The sequence below is a fragment of the Gopherus evgoodei genome, chromosome 1 (assembly GCF_007399415.2).
Source record: "Gopherus evgoodei ecotype Sinaloan lineage chromosome 1, rGopEvg1_v1.p, whole genome shotgun sequence".
Classification (NCBI taxonomy): Eukaryota; Metazoa; Chordata; order Testudines; family Testudinidae; genus Gopherus; species Gopherus evgoodei.
The window spans coordinates 81,116,711-81,138,327 of NC_044322.1; the positions used below are offsets into that span (position 1 = coordinate 81,116,711).

The 21,617-nt window shown below is 36.4% G+C and overlaps 1 protein-coding gene across 5 annotated transcripts in view; it reads left to right on the top strand.

The window, feature by feature from the left end:
* NDFIP2 (Nedd4 family interacting protein 2) overlaps positions 1–20,825 on the top strand; it is an 80,947-nt gene extending 60,122 nt beyond the window's left edge. For 4 of the 5 annotated variants that reach the window (XM_030567163.1, XM_030567145.1, XM_030567182.1 and 1 more), the window contains 4 exons: positions 8,032–8,156; positions 11,468–11,534; positions 16,844–16,949; positions 18,940–20,825. In XM_030567163.1, the coding sequence (XP_030423023.1) occupies positions 8,032–8,156; positions 11,468–11,534; positions 16,844–16,947 (296 nt within the window). In that variant the 3' untranslated portion in view covers positions 16,948–16,949; positions 18,940–20,825. Of the gene's footprint in view, positions 1–8,031; positions 8,157–11,467; positions 11,535–16,843; positions 16,950–17,809 lie in introns of all 5 variants that reach the window. The other variant, XM_030567153.1, reaches the window with a different exon arrangement.
* The last annotated feature ends 792 nt before the right edge of the window (positions 20,826–21,617 follow it).

Below are 21,617 nucleotides of genomic sequence, written 5' to 3' on the forward strand. Positions count from 1 at the left end.
GTCATGGGAGGGTAAGTAACTTTCTTTCTTTTTTTCAAGGGAAACCTATCTGATATGTTTCTTCATTTCTCCCACTCTACTGAAGTTGCCTGGAAGACTTTTTGGTCCTAATTTGGGCCCCCCTACATTATTCAGTACAGTAATAATGAGAAGGAGTAGTTGGGAATCTGAGTAATGGTGTATTTTCATGTGCTCATTTCTCCCTGAGTAATTTTATAGTCTCTTTATACAGCAAGGATTTTTGTATAGGATACTGAAGTATACACAGAAGAGTAAAATGAAAATGAAACAACGTCATGAAAAATTACTGATATCCCTTTTCTCTTTTGACTGCCAGATGTGATCCCTTGATATTTTTAGCCTGGACCTTGGCTCATAGGTTAATGCATCACTATTTAACTTAAACATATGGCCCTCCTCTAATGTAAATGTTTAATGTACTATTTCAAAGAAAGATACAGATACAAATGGCAATCTTAACCCATTGCCCTGTGTTAGTATATTTTGTACATATAATCTTTTATATTTTTTTTTGTGAAAATACTCTTAGGATGGTTCAGTATTATACTACTACAATTTCATAAGCCTGAGCTTGGAATTGAGCACTAATATATCAGGTGTCCAATAGGCAGTAGAGTGGAATATATTTTTAGTCTTAATTTTGAAATCCAAAGCCTTGGGTAGGTGTTAATTTTGTAGGAGCTTTAAGTGAAAGTTCTAGCTGTTTATCTTTAGAATAAATAAGTATCTATCATTCAGAAATTTAAACCATATAAACAATTAATAGATACACCTGCCAAGTATCAACTCTTGGATGTAAATACTGGAATAACACATTTGTATGTATTAACAATGGACATATCGGCATGTGAATTTGTCTAAAGAAAACCTTAAATGTCAGATATGCAGGAAGGCATCTTTAGTTTTGCTTCAGCTCTTCAATGTTGAATGAAGCACATGTGCATTGTAGTGATGCATCATGCTCCTTGAAGGATGCTGCTGATGATTTTTAAAAAACAAACCGGATTCCAATGTTGTTGTTGCAGGTAAATAAAAAATGTTTAATTCTGAGAGTGTAACTTTAATGAAAGCCAAGAAATTCAAATAAGACAGGCAGTCTGTTCTTAACTTTAATGTCACAGAGGCTGTGTCTGCAGGAGTGTGAGGGATAGAGATCTGCAAGTTCAGAGGACATTAACATGCAGCTATGTCTTGAAGTCAGCTGTGGGCTGCCTTGCCACTTGCTTTATGGGTAATTTCAGCATATTACTTTGAAGTCTAATGGTGTTCTTACCCTACTTACAGACTAGTTTTAAACATTAATACAAAAAGTTTTCTTTTAACCTTTTTTAATAGTGCAAGTTTAGTAGACAATTAGACATTAATATCTTTTTTTTTTTCATGTTTTATAAATAGCCAAAAACTATTTTGGGGGAAAATGGCTTTAAAACTGCTGCAGAGACCTTAGCTAAAGTAATAGTTTAAGGCCAGGAGAGAAGACCCCTTAATCATCTAGTCTGACCTCCTGTATATCACAGGCGACCAAAACCACCCTAAACCCTCTCACTAAACCCAACGAACAAAACTAGACCCAAGTGTTACAGCCCAAAGGAGACTAAAATATTGTATGCTAGTCAGTTAAGCCCCAGAGATGGTGGGATGGGGGAAACTGATGCCATTTCAGAGCACTCATCCAGTATCCTTCAGAGCAAGGAGACCAAAGCAAACAACAAAAAAAGCAGAATATACTGGCAGTGGGGATTGGAACCCCCTTCCTTACCCTGTAGCTGACTGGCTGAAGCCCTTAAGCACAAGATTTTAGTGCTGCTGAACCAGATGTCACGTCATTGCAAGCAACCCAGTGATATGACCCTGTTAATAAATTTGTTCATCTCTCTTAAAAGTATTTACGTTGTTTGTCTGCTTCTAGTGGAAGGCTGTTCCAGATCACATTTGCCTCTTCTGCAGCTGCATCCCATTGGTGACTCATTGACATCCTATGATTGACCAGTACCCCCAAATCTCCTCTCCTGTTACTTCCAACTGATGAGCCCTCAGCTAGTAGCAGAAATTCTTATTAGGCACTAAGTGCATGATCTTGCACTTTATGCTATTGAATTTCAGTCCATTTCTGTTACTCCAGGTTTCATGGTCATCCACCTTCTGTATAATAACCAGTACTGTTCTGTATTGACAATGCTTCCCGACTTTGTACCATCAGCAACTTTCATTAGGACGTTCCCACTTTTTGTGACAATAATAAAAATATTAAATCACGTTGGTCCTTGGGGAACTCCATTAGTAACTTCCCTCCAGTCTGATGATTTACATTTTAGCACAACCTTTGCCTTCTCTTTAAGCAATAATTTGCCCATTTTACTGTTCCTGTCCTAAACCCCACTTTCCTAATTTAATTAATTTCTTACTTCATTCATACTACTTCAGAGTATGAGGGACGAGGAAACAAACAAGTCCTGCCTCTGGGCTTTCCTGTTTTCTACTAAGTTCTTACTTACTACTTTTTTTTTTTCTTTCATTTTCAGTGGCTGATCTGTCTCCTTGTTTTAACTGTCATAGTATCCCTGTCACTTCTATATTACTGTAAAATTTGTCTGTCCAATCTTTATCAAGTCAGTATGCATTTCTTTATAAGTCATGACTTTTGGATTATGTATACTCATGTGAATATGAATCCAAATCATTTTCCAAGTAGACTTTGGGTTCAGGATACAAGCTCCTGAATATGCTCTAAAGGTATAAATATTTATAAATGTTCTGCAGTTGTGTATCACTTAATCTCACTTCTTGTGTTCTACTCTAGAAATGTTATTGCCATTTAGATTGTGCTTGTGTATATTCTTTTAAAGCTTAACATTTCAATGGTTTGATATTACTGTTGGTTCTTTAAGTAGTTAATGTTTTTGCAGTTCAAATCATTGTATTGTTTTTTAATGTTTAGTTTTCTTTGTATTAGATATTTTTCTTCAAAATGTATCCCTCAACATAGATCAAAGTTAAGTTGTCATCAAAGCTGTTTTAAAGATGTGAGGGATAATCATACCACTAATGCTTGCAAATATTACTCTTGTTTGATTCTCTCAGAAAATCTATATTAGAGAGAGCAACTGCATTGCCTTTGTTATGAATTTAGGAGCTTCTGAGCTTCAGTTTCTCAGATCAACAGCCAAACTTTCTAAAGAGCAAAAGAGGAGTTTTATTGTTAGTATAGATAAATACAAGTTCCAGCTTCTTGTGGGCCATTGAGTCTAATGACCGTTTCGCTGCCAGAATCCATCACACTTCTCTCTCATTTCAATTTTGATGATACTGAGATTTGAGCCTGTGCAATTTAAAAAACAAACCGTACCAAACCAAAACATTAAACCCACAATTTTCCCCCAAAAGAGGGTCAGAGAGAGAATAAACATGTATCAGATGTTAGTCTGGTGATTTAGTGTACTACTGAAAGAGAATCAGATAGTGGTGGGGGCAGTATAACAATCAGTGTAGAACAGAATGGAAAGAGTAGAGTAGAGCTCCTTCGGCACTGAAAATATTAGTGGTATTTTAACTGCTGACACTTTGAGGCTTATGACCTTTTTTTTTTTTTTTTTAAAACCTTCTGCATTCTCTGTTGCATGCAGTTCTTCCAAGTGAAGTTGTCCTGTTCCCAAGCCCTTAAGGCTTAAGGACACAGAAGGCCATGTTTGACCCAAATAGGATCATAATAGGAAGTGGCAAAAACGTTTCTTCATAATTTTTCTTGAGTGCCAGAAGGCTTGTAAAGGCTTTTTTAAATGTGGCAGCATATGTTGCTGACTCAGAGTTCTTAAGGTATATTCAGCTGTTTCAATACTGAGTGAAGTGGTAGTGTTTGGCAGATCCTGGATGGATAGTCCTGGAGTCTGAAATCTTTCCATGGTACAGTGCAGTATGAGCAGCAGTGGTGACAGCTGCTCTGCTAATAGGCTTCAATCATATTTTGGAACAATCCTTCTAATGAGAGCGAAGAACCTAGAACTCCTTTTTGTCGCTTACACAGTGGTGCCTCCTAGCCTGCAAGATAGTGTATTCTATACAGAAGACCAGAGAGGGGCTGCATTACAGCCTGTCCCCAGGTTGGCAGAGGGAAGAGTAATTCCATCTTTCCTATCAACTTAATTCTGTGCACAATCTTCTTTGTGCAAGACATGGCAGTTGGGAGGTACAACTCTAGAGGGTAACTAAACCATAAGTGAGAAACAGCATGGGCTTTATATAGCACTAGTAATGCCAGAAAAACATACTTTTTTTAAAAAAAATCAAACTACAGAATTAGTGAAAGAAAGGCAACAGATGTTGCTGAACTTCAGAAATGCATCTTATGATACCTTACTTGAAAATTTCATATTAGCTGGAGTCTAGGAGGAATGTCATTTAGAAATAAAAACAGTCAAGAAGTGAAGACTACAAAGGTTTTAAAAAAAAAAATTTCACTTAGTCAGGAAATATATGCTGAACACTGCCTCTAATCAGTACAGGGCTTTGTGTGCAAAAATAAGTTTGGTGGTGGTAGGTTTTTTTTGTTTGTTTGTTTTTGAACTTGCAAGTTTTTAAATGGTAATCAGGTACATTGAAAACTGTCCACAGCCTTGTTATAAGCTTGGTAAAGACTTGAGGGCTTTCAGGACAAATTTCTGGGTTGAATTCAATTTCACTTCGTGTGCACTTTACATATAAAGTAAACAAAATGTAATGATAAATAGGTTCCACTACAGTAGATAGCAAGAGTGCTTTATATAATAAAACTAAGGATGTGTGTCCGTTCCCCTCCCTACCTCCTTTATTGGTATGCTTGGGAGATTCTTTAACCTTGATTCATGTTTGATAAAATAACTTTGGACTTCTGTCATCTTCCCTACAAAATGTTTAGGAAGTTCTATATCGAGAAGAGAAATTTTTGTCATATTTAAGTTTCACTTGAGTTTTCCCAAGTAAGTGCACAGAAGTTTGTAATAGCTTGAAGTAAGCTCTATATTTTTGAAGTAGAACATCCACAACTTTGATATTTCTTTTTTGTCAGTTAAACTGTTTTCCTTGTAGAGATTTTTATACAATTCTTTAGACCAGTTTTTTAAAAAATGCTTAAGAATGCCAAGATATACTGATATCTAGCTATATTGTACTATACTATAGAAGTGCTATTTATTTATTATTGTTGACTATTGAGTGCAAGAGTCTGCACTTAATACCAAATAGTTTGCTGTCTCAATAATTCCTCCCATTGAAAAACCTATTCTTTTCAAGAATGAGTAATAAAGCAAAAGGGCTTTGATCAATGTAGTTGTAAGAGTGTGTGTCACAAGTATTTAGTTTATTTTGTAAAGCACCTTTTATGTTTCACAATTGTGTTCAGAGTACAAATTGCAGCAAACTAGTGAGATTGACTGCACAAGTGATATAGTGCCAAAATGAATGGCACCAGTCTATAAAGAAAGCATCCTTGATTTTTCAGTGAGAGCACCCAATGCAGGAACACCTGGAACCCAAGGCCTTGTGAGAAGGAGCACGTCAGAAGAGCAGTAGCTGTTCTATCAACTTTTGCTTGTCTGTCTAGCTACTGTCATGGGCCCACTACTGTACTGTGATGCTCCAAAGAGGGCAGTGCGACTGGCAGGCAAGGAGGTGCTAATGGAGCCTGTTGTGCTGGTGTGGAGAGCTGGTCCCTTGACAGTGGGGCCTGGCACGTGTCTGGTCAGTACCCATAACAGACACTCCCATTGCACAGCATAATGGGCGGCTGTTTCCCACTGTCCAGCACATGGCCCAGTCCTGCTCTTCTAGCTGCACCCCTTTATTGCCCTGGGAGATTTTGTGGGGGAAGAGTCACCCTGATGTGCTTTTACTCTGTCCTGCCAATGAAGTTACTGCAATTATAACTTTGCAGTTGTAACGTATGTCACAGCAAATGCTTGAAAAGATTGTCTTTAACAAAGATAGCACCTGCGACTCATCAACTCAGCTTTGCCTTGTGACAATGCCTTGTTCAGGGCAGAGAGTACTCTTTGCCTGTTGTCCCTATGCAGGAGGTTGCTTTAACTCTTACAGGACAGGAGTCAGTTTTACCCCTGAATCTGTTTGTGGGGAGGCGGTGCAAATATTAAGGAGGGACTGGAGAAGGAAAGAGCCTCATGAGGGATCTCAGTATTGGGGAAGGCAGGGACCCCTGAGCACGGAGACCTTAATCTAACCCTGGACTGGGGGTGCAAAGACCTGCCTTATGGAAAGGGTGGGCAGAGATCACAGACCCTTCCTGGTTCTTGAGCTACTGTGTATCTCGAACATTGGTGTTGGGGGGACTAAAAGTAGGGGGAAAAAGTGTGCAATTATCTCCAGTGTATTCTAATATCCATAAACCAAGCATTTGAAATGTTGCTTTTCTGACAAACATTAACTGTAGCTCCAGTCAGGTAAGTTACAGTACAAAGTATATTGTTTTACACTGGATTTCATTTATGGCTAGCAATTCTGACCACTGAAAGACAGCTGCCTTTGGAAAATAAATGTACTAGACAGTCATCAGGAGGGGACAAACATAGCTCACATCAACCCTGTATGGATAAGTCATTGAAGCTTACAGCTAGATATTTGTAAGGAGATTTTACTGATCTCGTTTACTTTAAACTAAGCAAGCATTCTGGCAGACCAACTTAGCCTCTGTAGTGTCTCCCAGATGGCTGATGAATCAGGAAGTAAGACGCAGTATATCTGCAGTGCAGATAGGTTCATGCCTTCCACCCAGGTAGACAGACATTTGCTACCTTTGTTTGCGCTAACATGCTAAAATAGTTACAAGGATGCTGCAGTGCAGGCAGTGTCACAGGCTACCCACCCATGTACGTACCCATGGACCTAGGCAGGTTTGTACTCAGGCAAATGGCTTATGCAGCAGCATCCGCACTGTTCTTTTTCACACACAAGCTTGAGCCGAGGTTGCATGTATCTTTATACCAGGCTGGGAAATTATGCTTTCAACTGCAGTGTAGCCAATACCCTTTGATCGCTTCAGTTTCCCACTGTCTCATCCACTCCAGAACTCTTTAATCTTTCTTGTCCTACTTCTCTCTTCTAAGTGTTCTGGTCCCTTTTAAGAAAAGAAAAAGGCAAAAAGCTTCCAGTTACTCCCATGGCTTGGAGACCATTTTACTGAGAATTCGTGCACTTTGTACATCACATACAAGCTGATGTCTGCACAGACATTATCATTCTCACTTGCTGACTGCTGCTAAACATGTAAAAGGCCAATCATTGAGAACTTGTATGAAGAATGAGATTGGTCTGTTAGTGAGAGCAGTGTGAAAATTTTAAGCATAGTGGTGTTTCTGTTTGTCTTCCCATGAAAATAAGAGATGTTATCAAAATGTGTTCCATTTACCTGAATAATATATTGCAGATTGTATTATACCACCACGTCCTGATATCAGATTTCATTGATACCAAATCATGGTGATCAGAGTCCTGTTTTTGTAATATGTCAGCCTCCCAATAGATTTTTTTCACCTTATCAATTTATAGTGCAAAATAAATATAATTATTTTATCCAGACGAGGCAAATCTCTGCATAGAATCAGTCAAGTGTTTGTAATTGCATTTTCCTTATTGTTAAACTTGCTACGCTTTTCATAGCTCTAATACAAATGTATCACTTCATGTATTTATCTAATTCATAGTGCTTATTTGATCATTCCTGTGGTTCTGTAGCTTCCAGTCAAAGTTCTGTGGAGGATGTAACACTTTTTTAAAGAGGGAATCTACTTTTATTTGGTTTTCTTCTCTGTTTAAAATAGCTGGCTGAATATTAACTAGTGTATTTTTTAAGGTGTATATACACTTAAATTTCTGAAGGATACTATTTTTTATCAGAAATAGTAATAGGGATCAATAATCTTATAAATATACTTGCTTATTAGTACATTAAAGTAAATTAGTTTTATTTATGGCTAAATAAGAGTGCACTGTCACTAACACAACTACTATTTCTCTTGGTCTTAGTGGCATTTATTTTCAACTGGATTGGATTTTGTTTATCCTTCTGTATAACTAACACCATAGCAGGAAGGTATGGTGCAATCTGTGGATTTGGCCTATCGCTGATCAAATGGATTCTCATTGTACGGGTAAGGTTCTTGATGGATATTTTGTGCCTGTGTCTTTATGGAATGAAACTAAAAGATTCTTGGTGTCTAGTTTCTTTAAATACAGTTTAAACTGGTGTATTGACTTTTATTAGATTTTCTAATATTTTAAGTTAATGCAATAAATATTTACTAATGTGGACATTGCAACATTTTGTCAGTGAACTTGATTGTTTTAATTCCCTTAACAGCTTTTACTGTCTTCTAATATGTAGATTCTTGAATGTTGTTACCTTTTATCTGCTGTAATAGTTTTACCTTGTTACGTGCCTATTTCTACCAGAAAAGGATTCAACTGTGAAAGGTTACTGGATTTTTGCGTAAAGGTGCCTAATAAGTTTGGGTTCTTATCTGCCATCAATCCATCGGTACAAGAGTCTATGTAGAATATAATAGGGGACTTCTAAAAATGGTCAGGGCCTCCTTTGATCTTTTGGGAGGTGAAGACATCTTAAGGCTCTGTCCCCTTTCTGAATAGCTTGTTGCTGTTTTCTGTGACATTCCCCAAATCTGTCAACACAGTGACTCCACCGGCAGACCTTTGTTTTCCCACTAGGATGCTTGCTTATGTCTGTCTTTAGATTTCCCCAATGGATTATTTATGTTAGAAGAAAATAAACCAAGAGGAGACAATTATAGTAAGATGTATATAAAATAATGAATAAAGAGGAGATAATACAAGAACAAGGAGGCATTAAATGAAACTGGAAAATTTAAAATTAAAGAGAAACACTTGAAAAAAAAAACACTATGGAACTCATTATCATAGTCTGCTGTTGAAGCCAAGAATTTGTCAAGATTCAAAAAAGATTTGAATATTTTCTATGGATAACAAGAATAACTAGAATGATACTAGAATATTGTATCCAGTTCTGTTAACATTTTAAAAAAGGATTTTGAAAAATTCACGTGTGCAAAAAAGACCTGCAAAAAAATCATTTATGGATTGGAGAAAATGCCTTACCGTGAGAGACTTAAAGAGCTCAGTCTCTTCAGTTTATCAAAATGAAGATTGAGAGGTGCCTTGATTAGTGTATAAGTATCTTCATGGGGAGAAAATGATACCGATGAAAGGTCTTTTTAATGTTATGCCTTTTCCTACTACAAGAAGCTAGAAACTGAAGCCATACAAATTTAAAATAGAAAAAAGGCATGTTTTTAACAGTGAGGATTATTCACCACTGGAGCAAACTACCAAAGGAAATGGGAGATTCTCCTTCTCTTGATGTCTGCTCTGGATGCTGTTCTATGATATCAGATATCTGCTGAGATATGCTTTAGCACAGCACAAATTACCAGGCTTGATGCAGGGTTAACTGGGAGCAATTTAATATTTTGTGATAGGCAGGGCAGACTAGATGACCTAATAGTCAATTCTGGGCTTAAACTCTATGAATCTGTGAAACTGCAGCACCTCTTTAGAGGCACAGCACAGAACTTTCAGCCCAATGCAAGGAAGGTGGAGACTAAGGCATTAAGCCATCTTTTGTGCCCTGCCAGTTCTGGGCTGTTCTAGGGGCTGCAGCAGCTATTGATGTAATTCAGCCCTGGAGGATTGTCTAATTTATGACAACCTTATTTGGCTGCCTTGAATGCTGCATCGTTGCCAAGAATCTCTGTAGCACTATATGTTGTGGCCTCTCCCTAATATGTCCCACCCATCCTAGCCATGTCTTCTCTCCAGTACTTGTGAGCAGCGTCTGAGAAAGACAGCCTATAGCTGTTCCCTCACTTTCTGTGCCAGGGAAATTTTCTCTTGGCTGATTCAGGACTTTGAGTCCTTTTATGCCCTTTTGGCTCTTTTTACCTAGTGTAGAAAGGCCAGGATGGGAGTGTGTGTGTGTCAGAATCTCATCCTTGTTAGAAATTAGGAGGATCTTCTGAGATTATTCAAAATAAGCCTACTATGGGTTTTCTTGCATATGGATGGTCTGTTTACTTGGTCCTGCTTCAGTGCAGAGGGTTGGATTTGTGACCTCCTAAGGTCCCTTCCAGTCTGCATTTGTATGATTCTGTGTGTCTGATGCAACTGATGCTAACCACCTAGGAATCCATGAGATATGGATTTGAGACACTTCTATAACGGTTTCAGCTATCAACTCCCAATTCCAACTCTGACTCTTCCCTTGATTTTTTTTGTTTATCTCTTGGAGTGAAGAATGCTGTTAGAAACAGAAATCTTTTGTAATTAACTTTAATGAATGAAAATTATTTTCACTCTGAAAAAAAATTAATGAAAATCATAAACGAAATCCTCACTGGTCTAAATCTATAGAACTCCATTGATTTAATTCAAGTGAAGATCTGAGCACTTATCTTCATTTTAGTAAAGTGATGTCTGGACTTAAACATTAATTAGCTATTTTACAAAGTGTGCTGGAAATGACTATATAGGCAAACTCTTGGTGCATATTGTCACAGCATACTGAGTAGTGGTAGGACAGGAAATGTACAGAAAATTATTGAACTACAACTAAACAAATTATTTTTGTTCGTTTTAATAATTTTTAGAGAAGAGTTACAGTTGGAAGTAGGAGTAGCGAGAGAGATCTAAAGTAAGCTCTGGAGGCATTTGATTAGCCTTTTTTATCAGTGAAGCATGCCGTCTGGTAAAGGAAATGATACTGGTCTCCAATACCATCACACCCTGCCCTCCAGCTGCCTGTTCGTATTCCCACATGACAGAGAAGACAAGACTGTCTACCATAGTCACTAACAAGAACAGTTGAAATGCCACTTCAAGGTTCATTTAGCTGTGTTCAGTTCACTGCTGGGAACTGAATGCTGGAGCATCTAGTTTGAAAATGAAAAGACTTTTTAATGAGTTGGGGGTCTTTATGGGACTGGTATTTTTGGCAGCGATTAACAGGAGGTGTACAGAAGGTCAAAAGCTCTTCTTTTGAAGGGTCAGCAGAACATCCCCGTCTGATAAGATTAAACTAATGTGACTTTTAGTGTTAATATCTAAAGCAGCAGGCTGCTGTAGTGTGTTTGGGATGGCAGACATTGAAAAAGCTGACAGTAATTCATTATAATAGAAAATGTCAGATGATTCAAATGAGTAATATTTTTTTCACAAGAGAGCTTGAAAATCCTTTGATTGAAAAAGACAACACTGAAGCTATTTGTATATTTTACAGCTTCTCGAAATACTTGTTTGCTTTTCTACTCCAATGCCTTTTTTTATATTTAAATGTGCTTGTTCGCTGTTTTTCCTTTTGTCCTAGATGCATTTAAAATATTAAATGTAATTTGTATTGTGTATTACTGTGGTTAATCTTTGTCTGTTTTAGTTCTCAGACTACTTTACTGGATATTTCAATGGACAGTACTGGCTTTGGTGGATATTTCTTGTACTTGGTAAGTTTTATAATTCAAAACAAATCTTATTTTGGTGGAGAATTTCTTAAAGATGAGTTGGGTATATGTTCAAAAAATCAAAACATTACAGTAAATACTAGAAAGCTATGTGTTTTTTATCTCCATCTATTAAAAATCTTGTTTTGTACTTTTTTCCCCATTTCTTTCACCAAAGTCTTGATTGTCATCCTATTCCTGTGTGAATTTCTGATTCCTCTATTGATCTTCAGTTCAGAGTTCTATGCTGGAAATATTGTAATTATGCAGATTACATAGCTTGTGTTTTAAAACAAAAATAACATGGCTGATAAGAGTATAGAGTTACACAGTTAAAACTATAAACTTAAATTAAACATGTTAGCTATAGGTGTTAATTTTCAGTATCTACATGTGTAACTTGTACATATTCAGTCATTAAAGTTCTCAGAAAATTTTAAGGGATATGACAGATGCTACCATCCAAAATCAGTCTTTGAGTCATGAAAGTATCCTCTTTTTTTTTTTGCCTTTGAAATGCATATTACATTAATCATTAGTCAGTCAGGCAAGGGGGAAGGCGTCATGCTTTTTGATCACAGTACTTTCGTTCAGTCTGTGTTTTCTTGAGCATGAAGCTAAACAGACTTTTGAGAAGTTTTCATAGATTTCTAATTTTTGCTCCTTTGTCTCTGCTTTAGTTAAATAATTATGATGTATAAACGTAATACCATTGTAGCTTTTTCCTTATGTGTGAGTTCAGTCTATAACATTAATTTATTTTAATTCCTGCCATTTTCTAACTGGAGAAATGCATTAAAATTTGATGTTGCTGAATCAGTAGGTGGCACTCTTTCCTCTGAGATGTAAGGGACCCAGTAACAGTATGTTAGGGGCCTTATGCTGTTGGGCGAGATGTAGAACCCAGATATTGACTCTTTATGATCATTGAAGTTCCTTGGAACACTCTAGCAACTTAACATTTCCCCTTTCACTTTCAGTTGGCTATGAGGGGTATTCTTCACTTTTTATCCTCAACTTGCTTTTGTTCTGTTGTGGTGTGCTGTTGGGGCCAGAAATCAATGGGAATTGCAATTGCTGAAAATCTCTTAGCAACAGGTCTTTAAATAGCTTTAATGTTTTATGCCAGAGGCGACTGCATTTCAGCAGTGGATGAAATGATTCCTTGCATACATATAAAATAATTTTAAGTCAAAATTTTTAAACGTGGGTTCCTAAAGTAAGGACTCTTAACTCATCTTTGCCCACCTATATAAAAGGAGCGTGCTTTTCAGAGGTTTTGTGCACCTGCAACTCCCATTAATTTCAGTAACATCTTGTGGGTACCCACGACCTCCACCCAAAAAATCAGGGCACATTTGTTTAGATGCCAGATACAAATTAAGAAGCTTAATAAACTACTCTCTCAAGTTTGAAAATGTTGACCTTAATTTGTAATGCTTATAATATTTTTTTAATCCTTTTGGGATGAAAGGCACTCCCTGGCTTTTAGATGTATTGAATAATCAGAATTCACACTTTCTAAGGATAGCTATGTCAGTCCAAACATAAATTAATGTGAATATTTTAAAATTACAGTCTTTTTTAATATCTTGGGCTATGTGTTACATTGACTACATTCTGATCCTGTAATTTTTGTCAAGTAGAGACTCTTAACAGAACATGGGAAAGAATACTGTGAGCTTGAAGGGACATAAACATTTTTTTTATTTTTATTTTATTCATTTATTACTACTTTAAAAAAAAAACATCTTTCTGGTTGGAACACCATTTAAAGGGCATGATCTGTCCTTTTCTTCTAAAATCCTTTTTAAAAAGGAAAAACAACTGAAAGTTTTTCTGCTATCCTGCTTATATTCAGAAGAATCTTTTGGACAATACTTTGAGTAGCACCATCAAACATGCTCAGGCTCACTCATCTGCCTTTTCTTTTTTTCATGGTTAGACGCCTGTACCATGCATACTTCTCTTTTTTTTAGAGTCTGGAGAGAGTGGTGTACTACCCACAAGAGTCAGACTGGCTGCTCACAAAGTACTGTCAAATGCACAAAGTCAACACACTGGGAAAAAAAGAATACTGATTTTTTTAAAGAGTTGCTTTGTTTTCTTCCCGCCCTCCCCCCCAAAAAAAACAAAACAAAACCAACAATTAAAGAAAATACACTGCTGGCTAAGTTTCCCAACTGGGAGAAATTCAGAAAGTTGATTGAACTTGGATCTGCTGCTCAATATACATGCTGTGCAAAAAAGAGCTTTCACTTGTGGCTCCTTGAAAGCCACCTACCTGCCCTCCCTTCCTGTTCTTGTACAGCCCCCACAGCTGAACATGGAATCAGTTTGCGTTCATGGTTGCAGGTTCATGCAGTAGAATGCCAGTCTAAACTTCACTTCTATGTTCCTACAGCATTCAACATAGTCACAAAAACATATGACCTGATCTTAGGTAGAGCTGAGTGTAATGTTTTGGCTAAAACTAATACAGAATCAGGTCAACCGAAATATTTCAAGAATTCATGTTGATTTTGGTGAATTGTTTAGTTGAAAAAAATTAAATGTTCATTGGACCAGAAAGAATACATAAGAATGAATGAATGATTGATTGTTTTTAGTCCCGTTAACAAGGTACGCACTTTAGGGATTGGTGGGGAGACACCTAGGTTCCAGTCCCTGCTCGAATGAATACTTCGTTTATACAAAGCAGAACTGCTGTAATGGGAGCGATAGAAACCCCCACAGAATAGCCTGGTGGTTAGGACACTCACCTGGGAGGTGGGAGATTTTGGTTCAAATCCTTGCTCTAGCATGGGAATTTGAATCTGGATCTTCCACATCCCGGGTGGATGCCCTGATCACTGGGTTATTAGGCATGTGGAATGCATCTCTACTTACTCAGTCTTGTAAATGTTCCCTTGTGAATTTAGCCCTTTGTTTCCAAATTTCCTTTTTTGTTTTTGTTTTAAAGGGTTAAAAATGCCCAGAAATGAAACATTTAATTTCAAGTCAAACAAATGTTTAATTTGACCTTCAACTTTTTTTCTATTTGCTGAAAACTCAGGAAATCTTTGGATTTGGGTTGTTCTGAAATTAATTTTTTCCAGAGGTTTTTGGAACTGCCAATGAACCAAAAAACAAGTTATTCACATAACTCCACTCTCAAAGTCAACAGTCTGCAAAACTTTCCCTAGCCCCTAGCACCATTTGGTGGTGGCTGGGTGAATGAGTTCAATTTTTTTAGTAGCGTGATTTCTACATAACAAAAAGCAAGAGTTCGGGGCAGGGGGACACAGGAAAGAAATCACAGTGAGAAGGAAACAGAAGTTCTAGGCTTGGATAGTAGGGGAGGGGAGAATGAACAAAAGCAGGGCAATTACAGTAACTGTATTGGGACTTAACCTGTTGGTATACAGGGGAGGGGAGAGTGTGCCAATCCCAGAGCTAGTAGTGGTTTTGACTAACACAAAAGTTTGGATCCATTGGTATATAAACTTCAAGACAACTGTGAAATATTCAGTCCTCAGATGAGCATACATCTCTAATTATGGTCTGGTCTACACTACAGAGTTAAGGTTGACCTAAGGGCAGCTTACGTTGACCTAACTCTGTAAGCATCTACTACACTAAATGTAGCTCCGACCGATGTAACTCTCCCACAACACCAACGTACTAACTCCACCTCTGCAAGAGACATAGCGCTTAAGTTGATGTAGTTTGTGTCGACACAATGTCAGTGTAGACACTGTGTTGCTTACATCGACTGATACCTTTCAGAAACACTCCCACAATGCTCCACGCTAGCAGTTAAATTGGTATAAACATTCCTGGTGAGGATGTGCACCACGAACACAAAGCATAATATGGATGTGTAAAATAGATTGGATTACCTTGCTGGCTGTATGTTGATGTAACTTCGGTTGACTTAATTTTATAGTGTAGACTTGCTCTATATAAGCTTAGCTATACTAGTGAGAAACATATGCATGGGCTGGTAAAATTAGTTTTTCAGTATTCTAAAAGAAGCTTGCTAGCTTTAAAGGGAGCACCGTCAACTTGAACATAGGAGTTGCTCTGCTAGATCAGACCCAGAATCCATCTAGTCCATTATATTGTCTCTGACAATGGCCAGCAGCATGGAAGAAAGTGCAAAAAAACAAACAAAAAAAAAAAACTTCACAATAGGCAGATGTAGTATTAGTGTCTTCTTAATGCCTAAAAGTTAGAGATTGCTTTAAAACCAGAATCATGAAGTGTGATGTACCTTCCACAACTACTTTTTTCAATATTTACTGTAATAATAATAATAATACCACCTAGCTCTTAAATAGCCACTTTCATCAGTAGATTTCAAAATGTTTACTTACCTCTTTTATGTCACAGGGCGGTCAAGTGAGTTGCCCAAGGTCACCCAGCAGGGGAGTAGCAGAGCTGGGAATAGAACCAGGGTTTCCTGAATCCCAATATAGTTTATCCCCTAGGCCATACTACCTGTCTTATACTCCTTGATAATCTTTTTAGTCAAAAAATGTCCAGTCTGTCATTGAATTGCTAAATTGTCATCAACATCATATGAAAGTGAGTTCATCTAATTATGCATTGAAACTTGAAAAATAACTTCCACCTGACCAGATTGTACCTACTGTTATAAGTAACTCCCTCATCTTTCAGCTCTAATAATTTAGAGAAAGCGTGTGTTAATTTCTAAATGACTTGCACCAAAAAAGAATGTTTGCAACTAATGCTCAACAAATCCTGTATTAATCAGTCAACACTCTGCCTCTTCTTTTAGCCAGCCAAAAAACTTCACCTGTCCAAACATCAGCTACTGCAATTTATTATCTTCCTGCTAGAGCATTTTATTTATTTATTTGGCTGGAAGTACATTTACTTTCCTACATCTATATATTTCTGGTTATGTTTTAGATTTCAGATGGTCTTCTGACACAGCAGCAGTTTTATTGTTCTGAGTTAAAAGCTATATTTAAAAAAAAAGCAGAGAGCAATGCTATAAAACTATTGCAAACCTTCTTTGTGTACTTGAAAAAAATTGTTTTATATGTTGATACTTTGCATGGTTAGTAACCTAAAACCCTGAAATTCATTTTAAATTCTTTCCTGATGTTAGACTATCATATTTATATAATCTGTATATCTAGATATAATGGGCCGAGACACTAAATTTGAGACTCACAACTCATGAGTTGATTAGTGGAAGATCAGGGTTATACAAATAATACTGACTTCTTAGATTATTAGCTGCATTAAAATAATGTAAGTACCTTAGCACTTCTCATGATGTGTATTTTAAATATTTTCAGGTCTCCTCCTGTTCTTCCGAGGGTTTGTCAATTACCTTAAAGTCAGAAACATGTCTGAAAGCATGGCAGCTGCTCATAGAACACGATTTTTCTTCTTGTATTAGAGGTAAGCATTTTTGTAAATATTTAATATTAAAACTTTCGTCTCTAGAGCAGTGGTTCTCAACCTGCGGCCCAATCAGCACACAGCTGCAGCCCACATGACATCCCTGGGGCCATACAGGTAGTATTGCATGCAGCCCACAATGGTAAGTAGGATGAGAACCACTGCTCTAGAGGTAGATGCTGAGCACAAAAAAGCTGAAATCAAGATTTATTTCAAGGAACATTAAATCTTGGTCAGCAAAAAAATAATTGTGTTGTGCCATGCCTTCTGAAAGTACTTCAGAAATATGATGCTTTTTATAACTCTACATTTTGAAAGTCAAACTATTGTTTTCTTTTGAAACTAGGATTCTAAAACTAAAACAAACTTAGAAATTTAAAGTGAAAATTGTTCATCTTGCATAATCAATCTACAGCCAATCAGGATAGAGTCATTAGCAAATGTGAACTGATTTGACTCATCAGTCAGATCAATGCTTCCTTACTGGCAATCTCAATATTAAATTTGATTGACATATTGACTCTGTACATGACTGTTTTAAGCCAGTTGTGAGCCATGATTTTTATTATGTATCTCACACTGTGCTCTGTATAACCTTAAGTTAGCTGACTAATCAGTTTGGCGCACAACCACTTTTATGATCTTGTAGACTTTTTATCCATTAGGTAGATCTTTTACAGGAAGACTCCTTTGCCTTTAGCATTACTAAACACTATCTTCATGTCCATAAGTAACTATTGTAGCATTTTCCTTATTTCATGAACAACTTGAAATGTTTGATATTGGTTTTTAATTTGATTTCATTTAGAAACTATATTTAACGTAATAAAGATGATTTTTCTTAACTTTTGTTTTTCAAGATTGGCTGCAGGATCAGTATGAAGTAACCAGCAACACAGTATTGGAAGTCTGGGGGAATAAAAACTGAGACACTTAGTCTAGAAATGATGGGTCTTTTATTTAAGATGGTGACATCCACTTAGACACCTACAGATAAAATATGGAAAATAATTACATGTTCTGTGTTTTACAGATCTTGATCAAGAAATAAATCTAAGTGCATGAAATTGCAATGTACTGTGTTTTTACTTTGTGCCATTTTGTCAAAACTATGCAGTAAGGTAAACTCTTAATAATAATACAGGAAATATATGGCATTTAAAGATCAGCCTAAGTTAGTGGTGTCCACACTGCAGTATTTTATTCTTTTCATAGCAATAACATCTCTTTCATTTTCTGAGCAGTACAGTGGCCTCTACATAGTAAGGAAAAGTTCAGTAAACGCTGCATGAAAACCTCTAGCATCTATTTGCTAAATAAATAAGTTATGGTGTTGAATAAAATATGTGCAGGCATAAAACTTTTAAAACTCAGGGGTACTAAAAAATATATTCATACGTTGTATCTGAACACAGTGGCTTTAAGGAAGAACTAGGAGAAACTGTGATGGTTTGGTCTGTCATCTGAGGTTGAAATCTGGTATGGGATGGAAGACGGGATTTATGCAGCACCCACTGATGTCAACTCATTGACTTCAATGGGTGCTCGGTTGGTCCCCAGACTTCTGACCTCGTCGCAGTGAGGGCTGTGGGGAAAAAAAGCTCTTCAAGAGCTGGAGAGAGTTTATATTTGTTCAAATGTTTTAAATATTAAATTGAAATAATACACTCAAAACAAATGCCAACAAGCGTAAATGAATGAATTTTATTGATTTAATACAAGGAATAATTGCACTGGACAGAAAGTTACTTACCTGTCAGTGTTAACAACTCTAAAATGTCATGATACACACAAATCTTTCAAGAGAAAAACTATAGAATATTTTTGAAAGGTAAGGGTTGTTTTTTTAATCCTGCGCTTTCTTCTGTTATCCTGATTTGGAGAGTAACTGCTCCCCCCACCCCCTGCTGTAAATCTTAACTCAATTATCAGTGTTGCTTACAGGTAATCAGTCTGATGAACTGAAGTATGATTCTTTCTTTATCTTCAGACTGCATCAACCAGACATTCCTTTCCTTTACCAATGTGAAATTTCCAGATGATCGGTTACCCTCCAAGTTAATAAGATAGAAGACTACTAAAAACAGAAGACAAAGTTTTGAAGAAAAGATACAGCTTCTAAAATGAATGACAGGGTGGTTTTTGCTTAAGTGCCAGTTCTGTTCATTCTAGTAAATATTTATATTAAGTGTTTCCTTTGTTTTTGCACATTTGCATATGTGCTAACTAAAGGATAGGATTGAAATGAAAACAAACCATACATACAGTCTAATTATAGAGTTTAAGTACTGTCAGACTTGGTTAATCTGTGTTGTTTGTGAAAGCTTTAAGTGGCAGTTTGTCTCATAGCATGTATGTGCCATTGTCTTGTTGATATGAAGTTAAATTGAAAGTAAAAATGGAATACAGTAAATGATTCAGATTAACCAGGTCAGACTTATAGTTAGTTTTTTTTATATAATTTAGGTTCATCTAATGATTGTGCAACATGCAACCTTTTTGTTATAAAGTTTACTAAAACTTGCAGCTTCTGATCATAATAAACCTGTATTGATCGGCTTTTATGAAACTCTCTGACCAAAATATCAATTGATTTAAAAATGAAATACCCCTTCTAGCTCCTATGTAAATAACTATGCATAGATTACTGTTTAGATTGCTTCTTAGGAATTATGTCAAAATTTTATTTGTAACTACAGTATTTTCTCATTCACTGTAAATTGTTTAATCTTAATATGGACAATATATATACACACACTATTTTTTTGCTAATTTGGATGTTAAAGTGTTATTTTATTTTGGGTAATTCTAAAAGAGGGTAAAAACTTTAAATGTCCATCTGAACAATTTACTTTTTTCACAGTATGATTTGAATAACTAATTTGGGCCTGATCCTGAAAACCCTTGCTCATATGGAAAGTCCCATTAAAAGGGACAGACAGCGCTACTTTCACAAGCAAGTATTGGGACATCAGGCCTGATTCTGTAATTGGATCCATGTAGTTGGGCCTCTACTTCTGCATAAGTGCAATTGCAATCAGTTCCTTGGTTTGTAACATTGATAATCTTACTTAAGAAGGTCTGTGTTATATAAACACAATCTGTTTTATTTAAATTTCTCAAAAGGGCTTTTATAGCTGTCTTACCATGCTCGTTTAGAATAAATACTCCAATGTTACATAAGAATGAAGCTGATGAGTACATTTTTATTGTCACTTTGGAAATAACTTTTTTTTCTTTATGGTGTTTTTATTTGTTAAGGCTGTACTAGCAAAAATAGGAACAATGGGCTCTTGATAGTATTTACTTTAAAGTAGTGGTATTATTCTAAAATATATCATCTCTGGAAGGGTGCATTCTCCTGTTCATACACATACATAACTACCACTAATGTCTGTGAGACTTATGATTCTGACACAATGGGAGAATAGACCTCTTAATTCTTTACTACAACTGGAATCTCAGTTAAAACCAGTAATCAATATATTTTTGCATCTTCGAAAAACATTATTTTCTTTTTTTGTATTGGAGTTTTGCTTTAATGCTAACATTAAAAGAATGAGATTTATGTTGTCTTAAGTTAGTGCTATATTCAATTTTGTATCTATACTGAATGTTTTAAAAAATGCATATGTAAACTGGTCACATTGTTCATTATTCTTAATCTTTCAAAACTACATAAAAGGTAAATGATCATGGACTAACACTTCAGGGGTAAACTCTTCTTCTTTCCAGCCTTTCCTGAAAAAAATAAAATAAAATTCATTATGTTTAATAGCTGATTTGCATTTCCCTTTGAATTTCATCTGTCTTTTTTTTGCATTCATTGTCCTTGTGAGAGAGCGAGCGAGCAAATAAAACATTGTTTTGTTTTGCTAATTATGATGTTTACTTTTGGATTTTGCACCTTACATTAGAGAATTACACATTTATAGTATTCACCCATGTCATTTAGCATGTACTTACAAGTAAATTTCTGGCTAAATGAGTACAAATCCCAGCCTTCTATACTTATTCACCCCTTCATTCCATGCTGTTTTACTTAAAACTACTATAGCAGACCTTAAAGTGGCCATCCTGCAGCAAAAAAACTTCAGGACCAGACTTCAAAGAGAAACTGCTGAGCTTCAGTTCAGCTGCAAATTTGACACCATCAGCTCAGGATTAAACAAAGACTCTGAATGGCTTGCCAGTTACAGAACCAGTTTCTCCTCCATTGGTTTTCACACCTCAACTGCTAGAACAGGGCCTCATCCTCCCTGATTGAACTACCTCATCTCTAGCTTGCCTGCATATATACACCTGCCCCTGGAAATTTCCACTGCATGCATCTGATTAAGTGGGTATTCACCCACAAAAGCTCATGCTCCGAAACGTCTGTTAGTCTATAAGGTACCACAGGACTCTTTGCTGCTTTTACAGATCCAGACTAACACGGCTACCCCTCTGATACTATATTGACGTTTCTTTTCACTACTTAGTACAAACATGAAAAGCACGTAATGCTGATTTCCGTTTTAAATTTACCTTGGTCACCTAGTACAGTAAATACCAATTTTCCCAAGTTAAATATCAACCTTCCAGTTCATTTCTCTGTTTACACCAGTACATTTTACAGTGTTCTTTCTTCTGAATCAAAATGCTTATTTTCGGGCTAGCTTGAAAAAT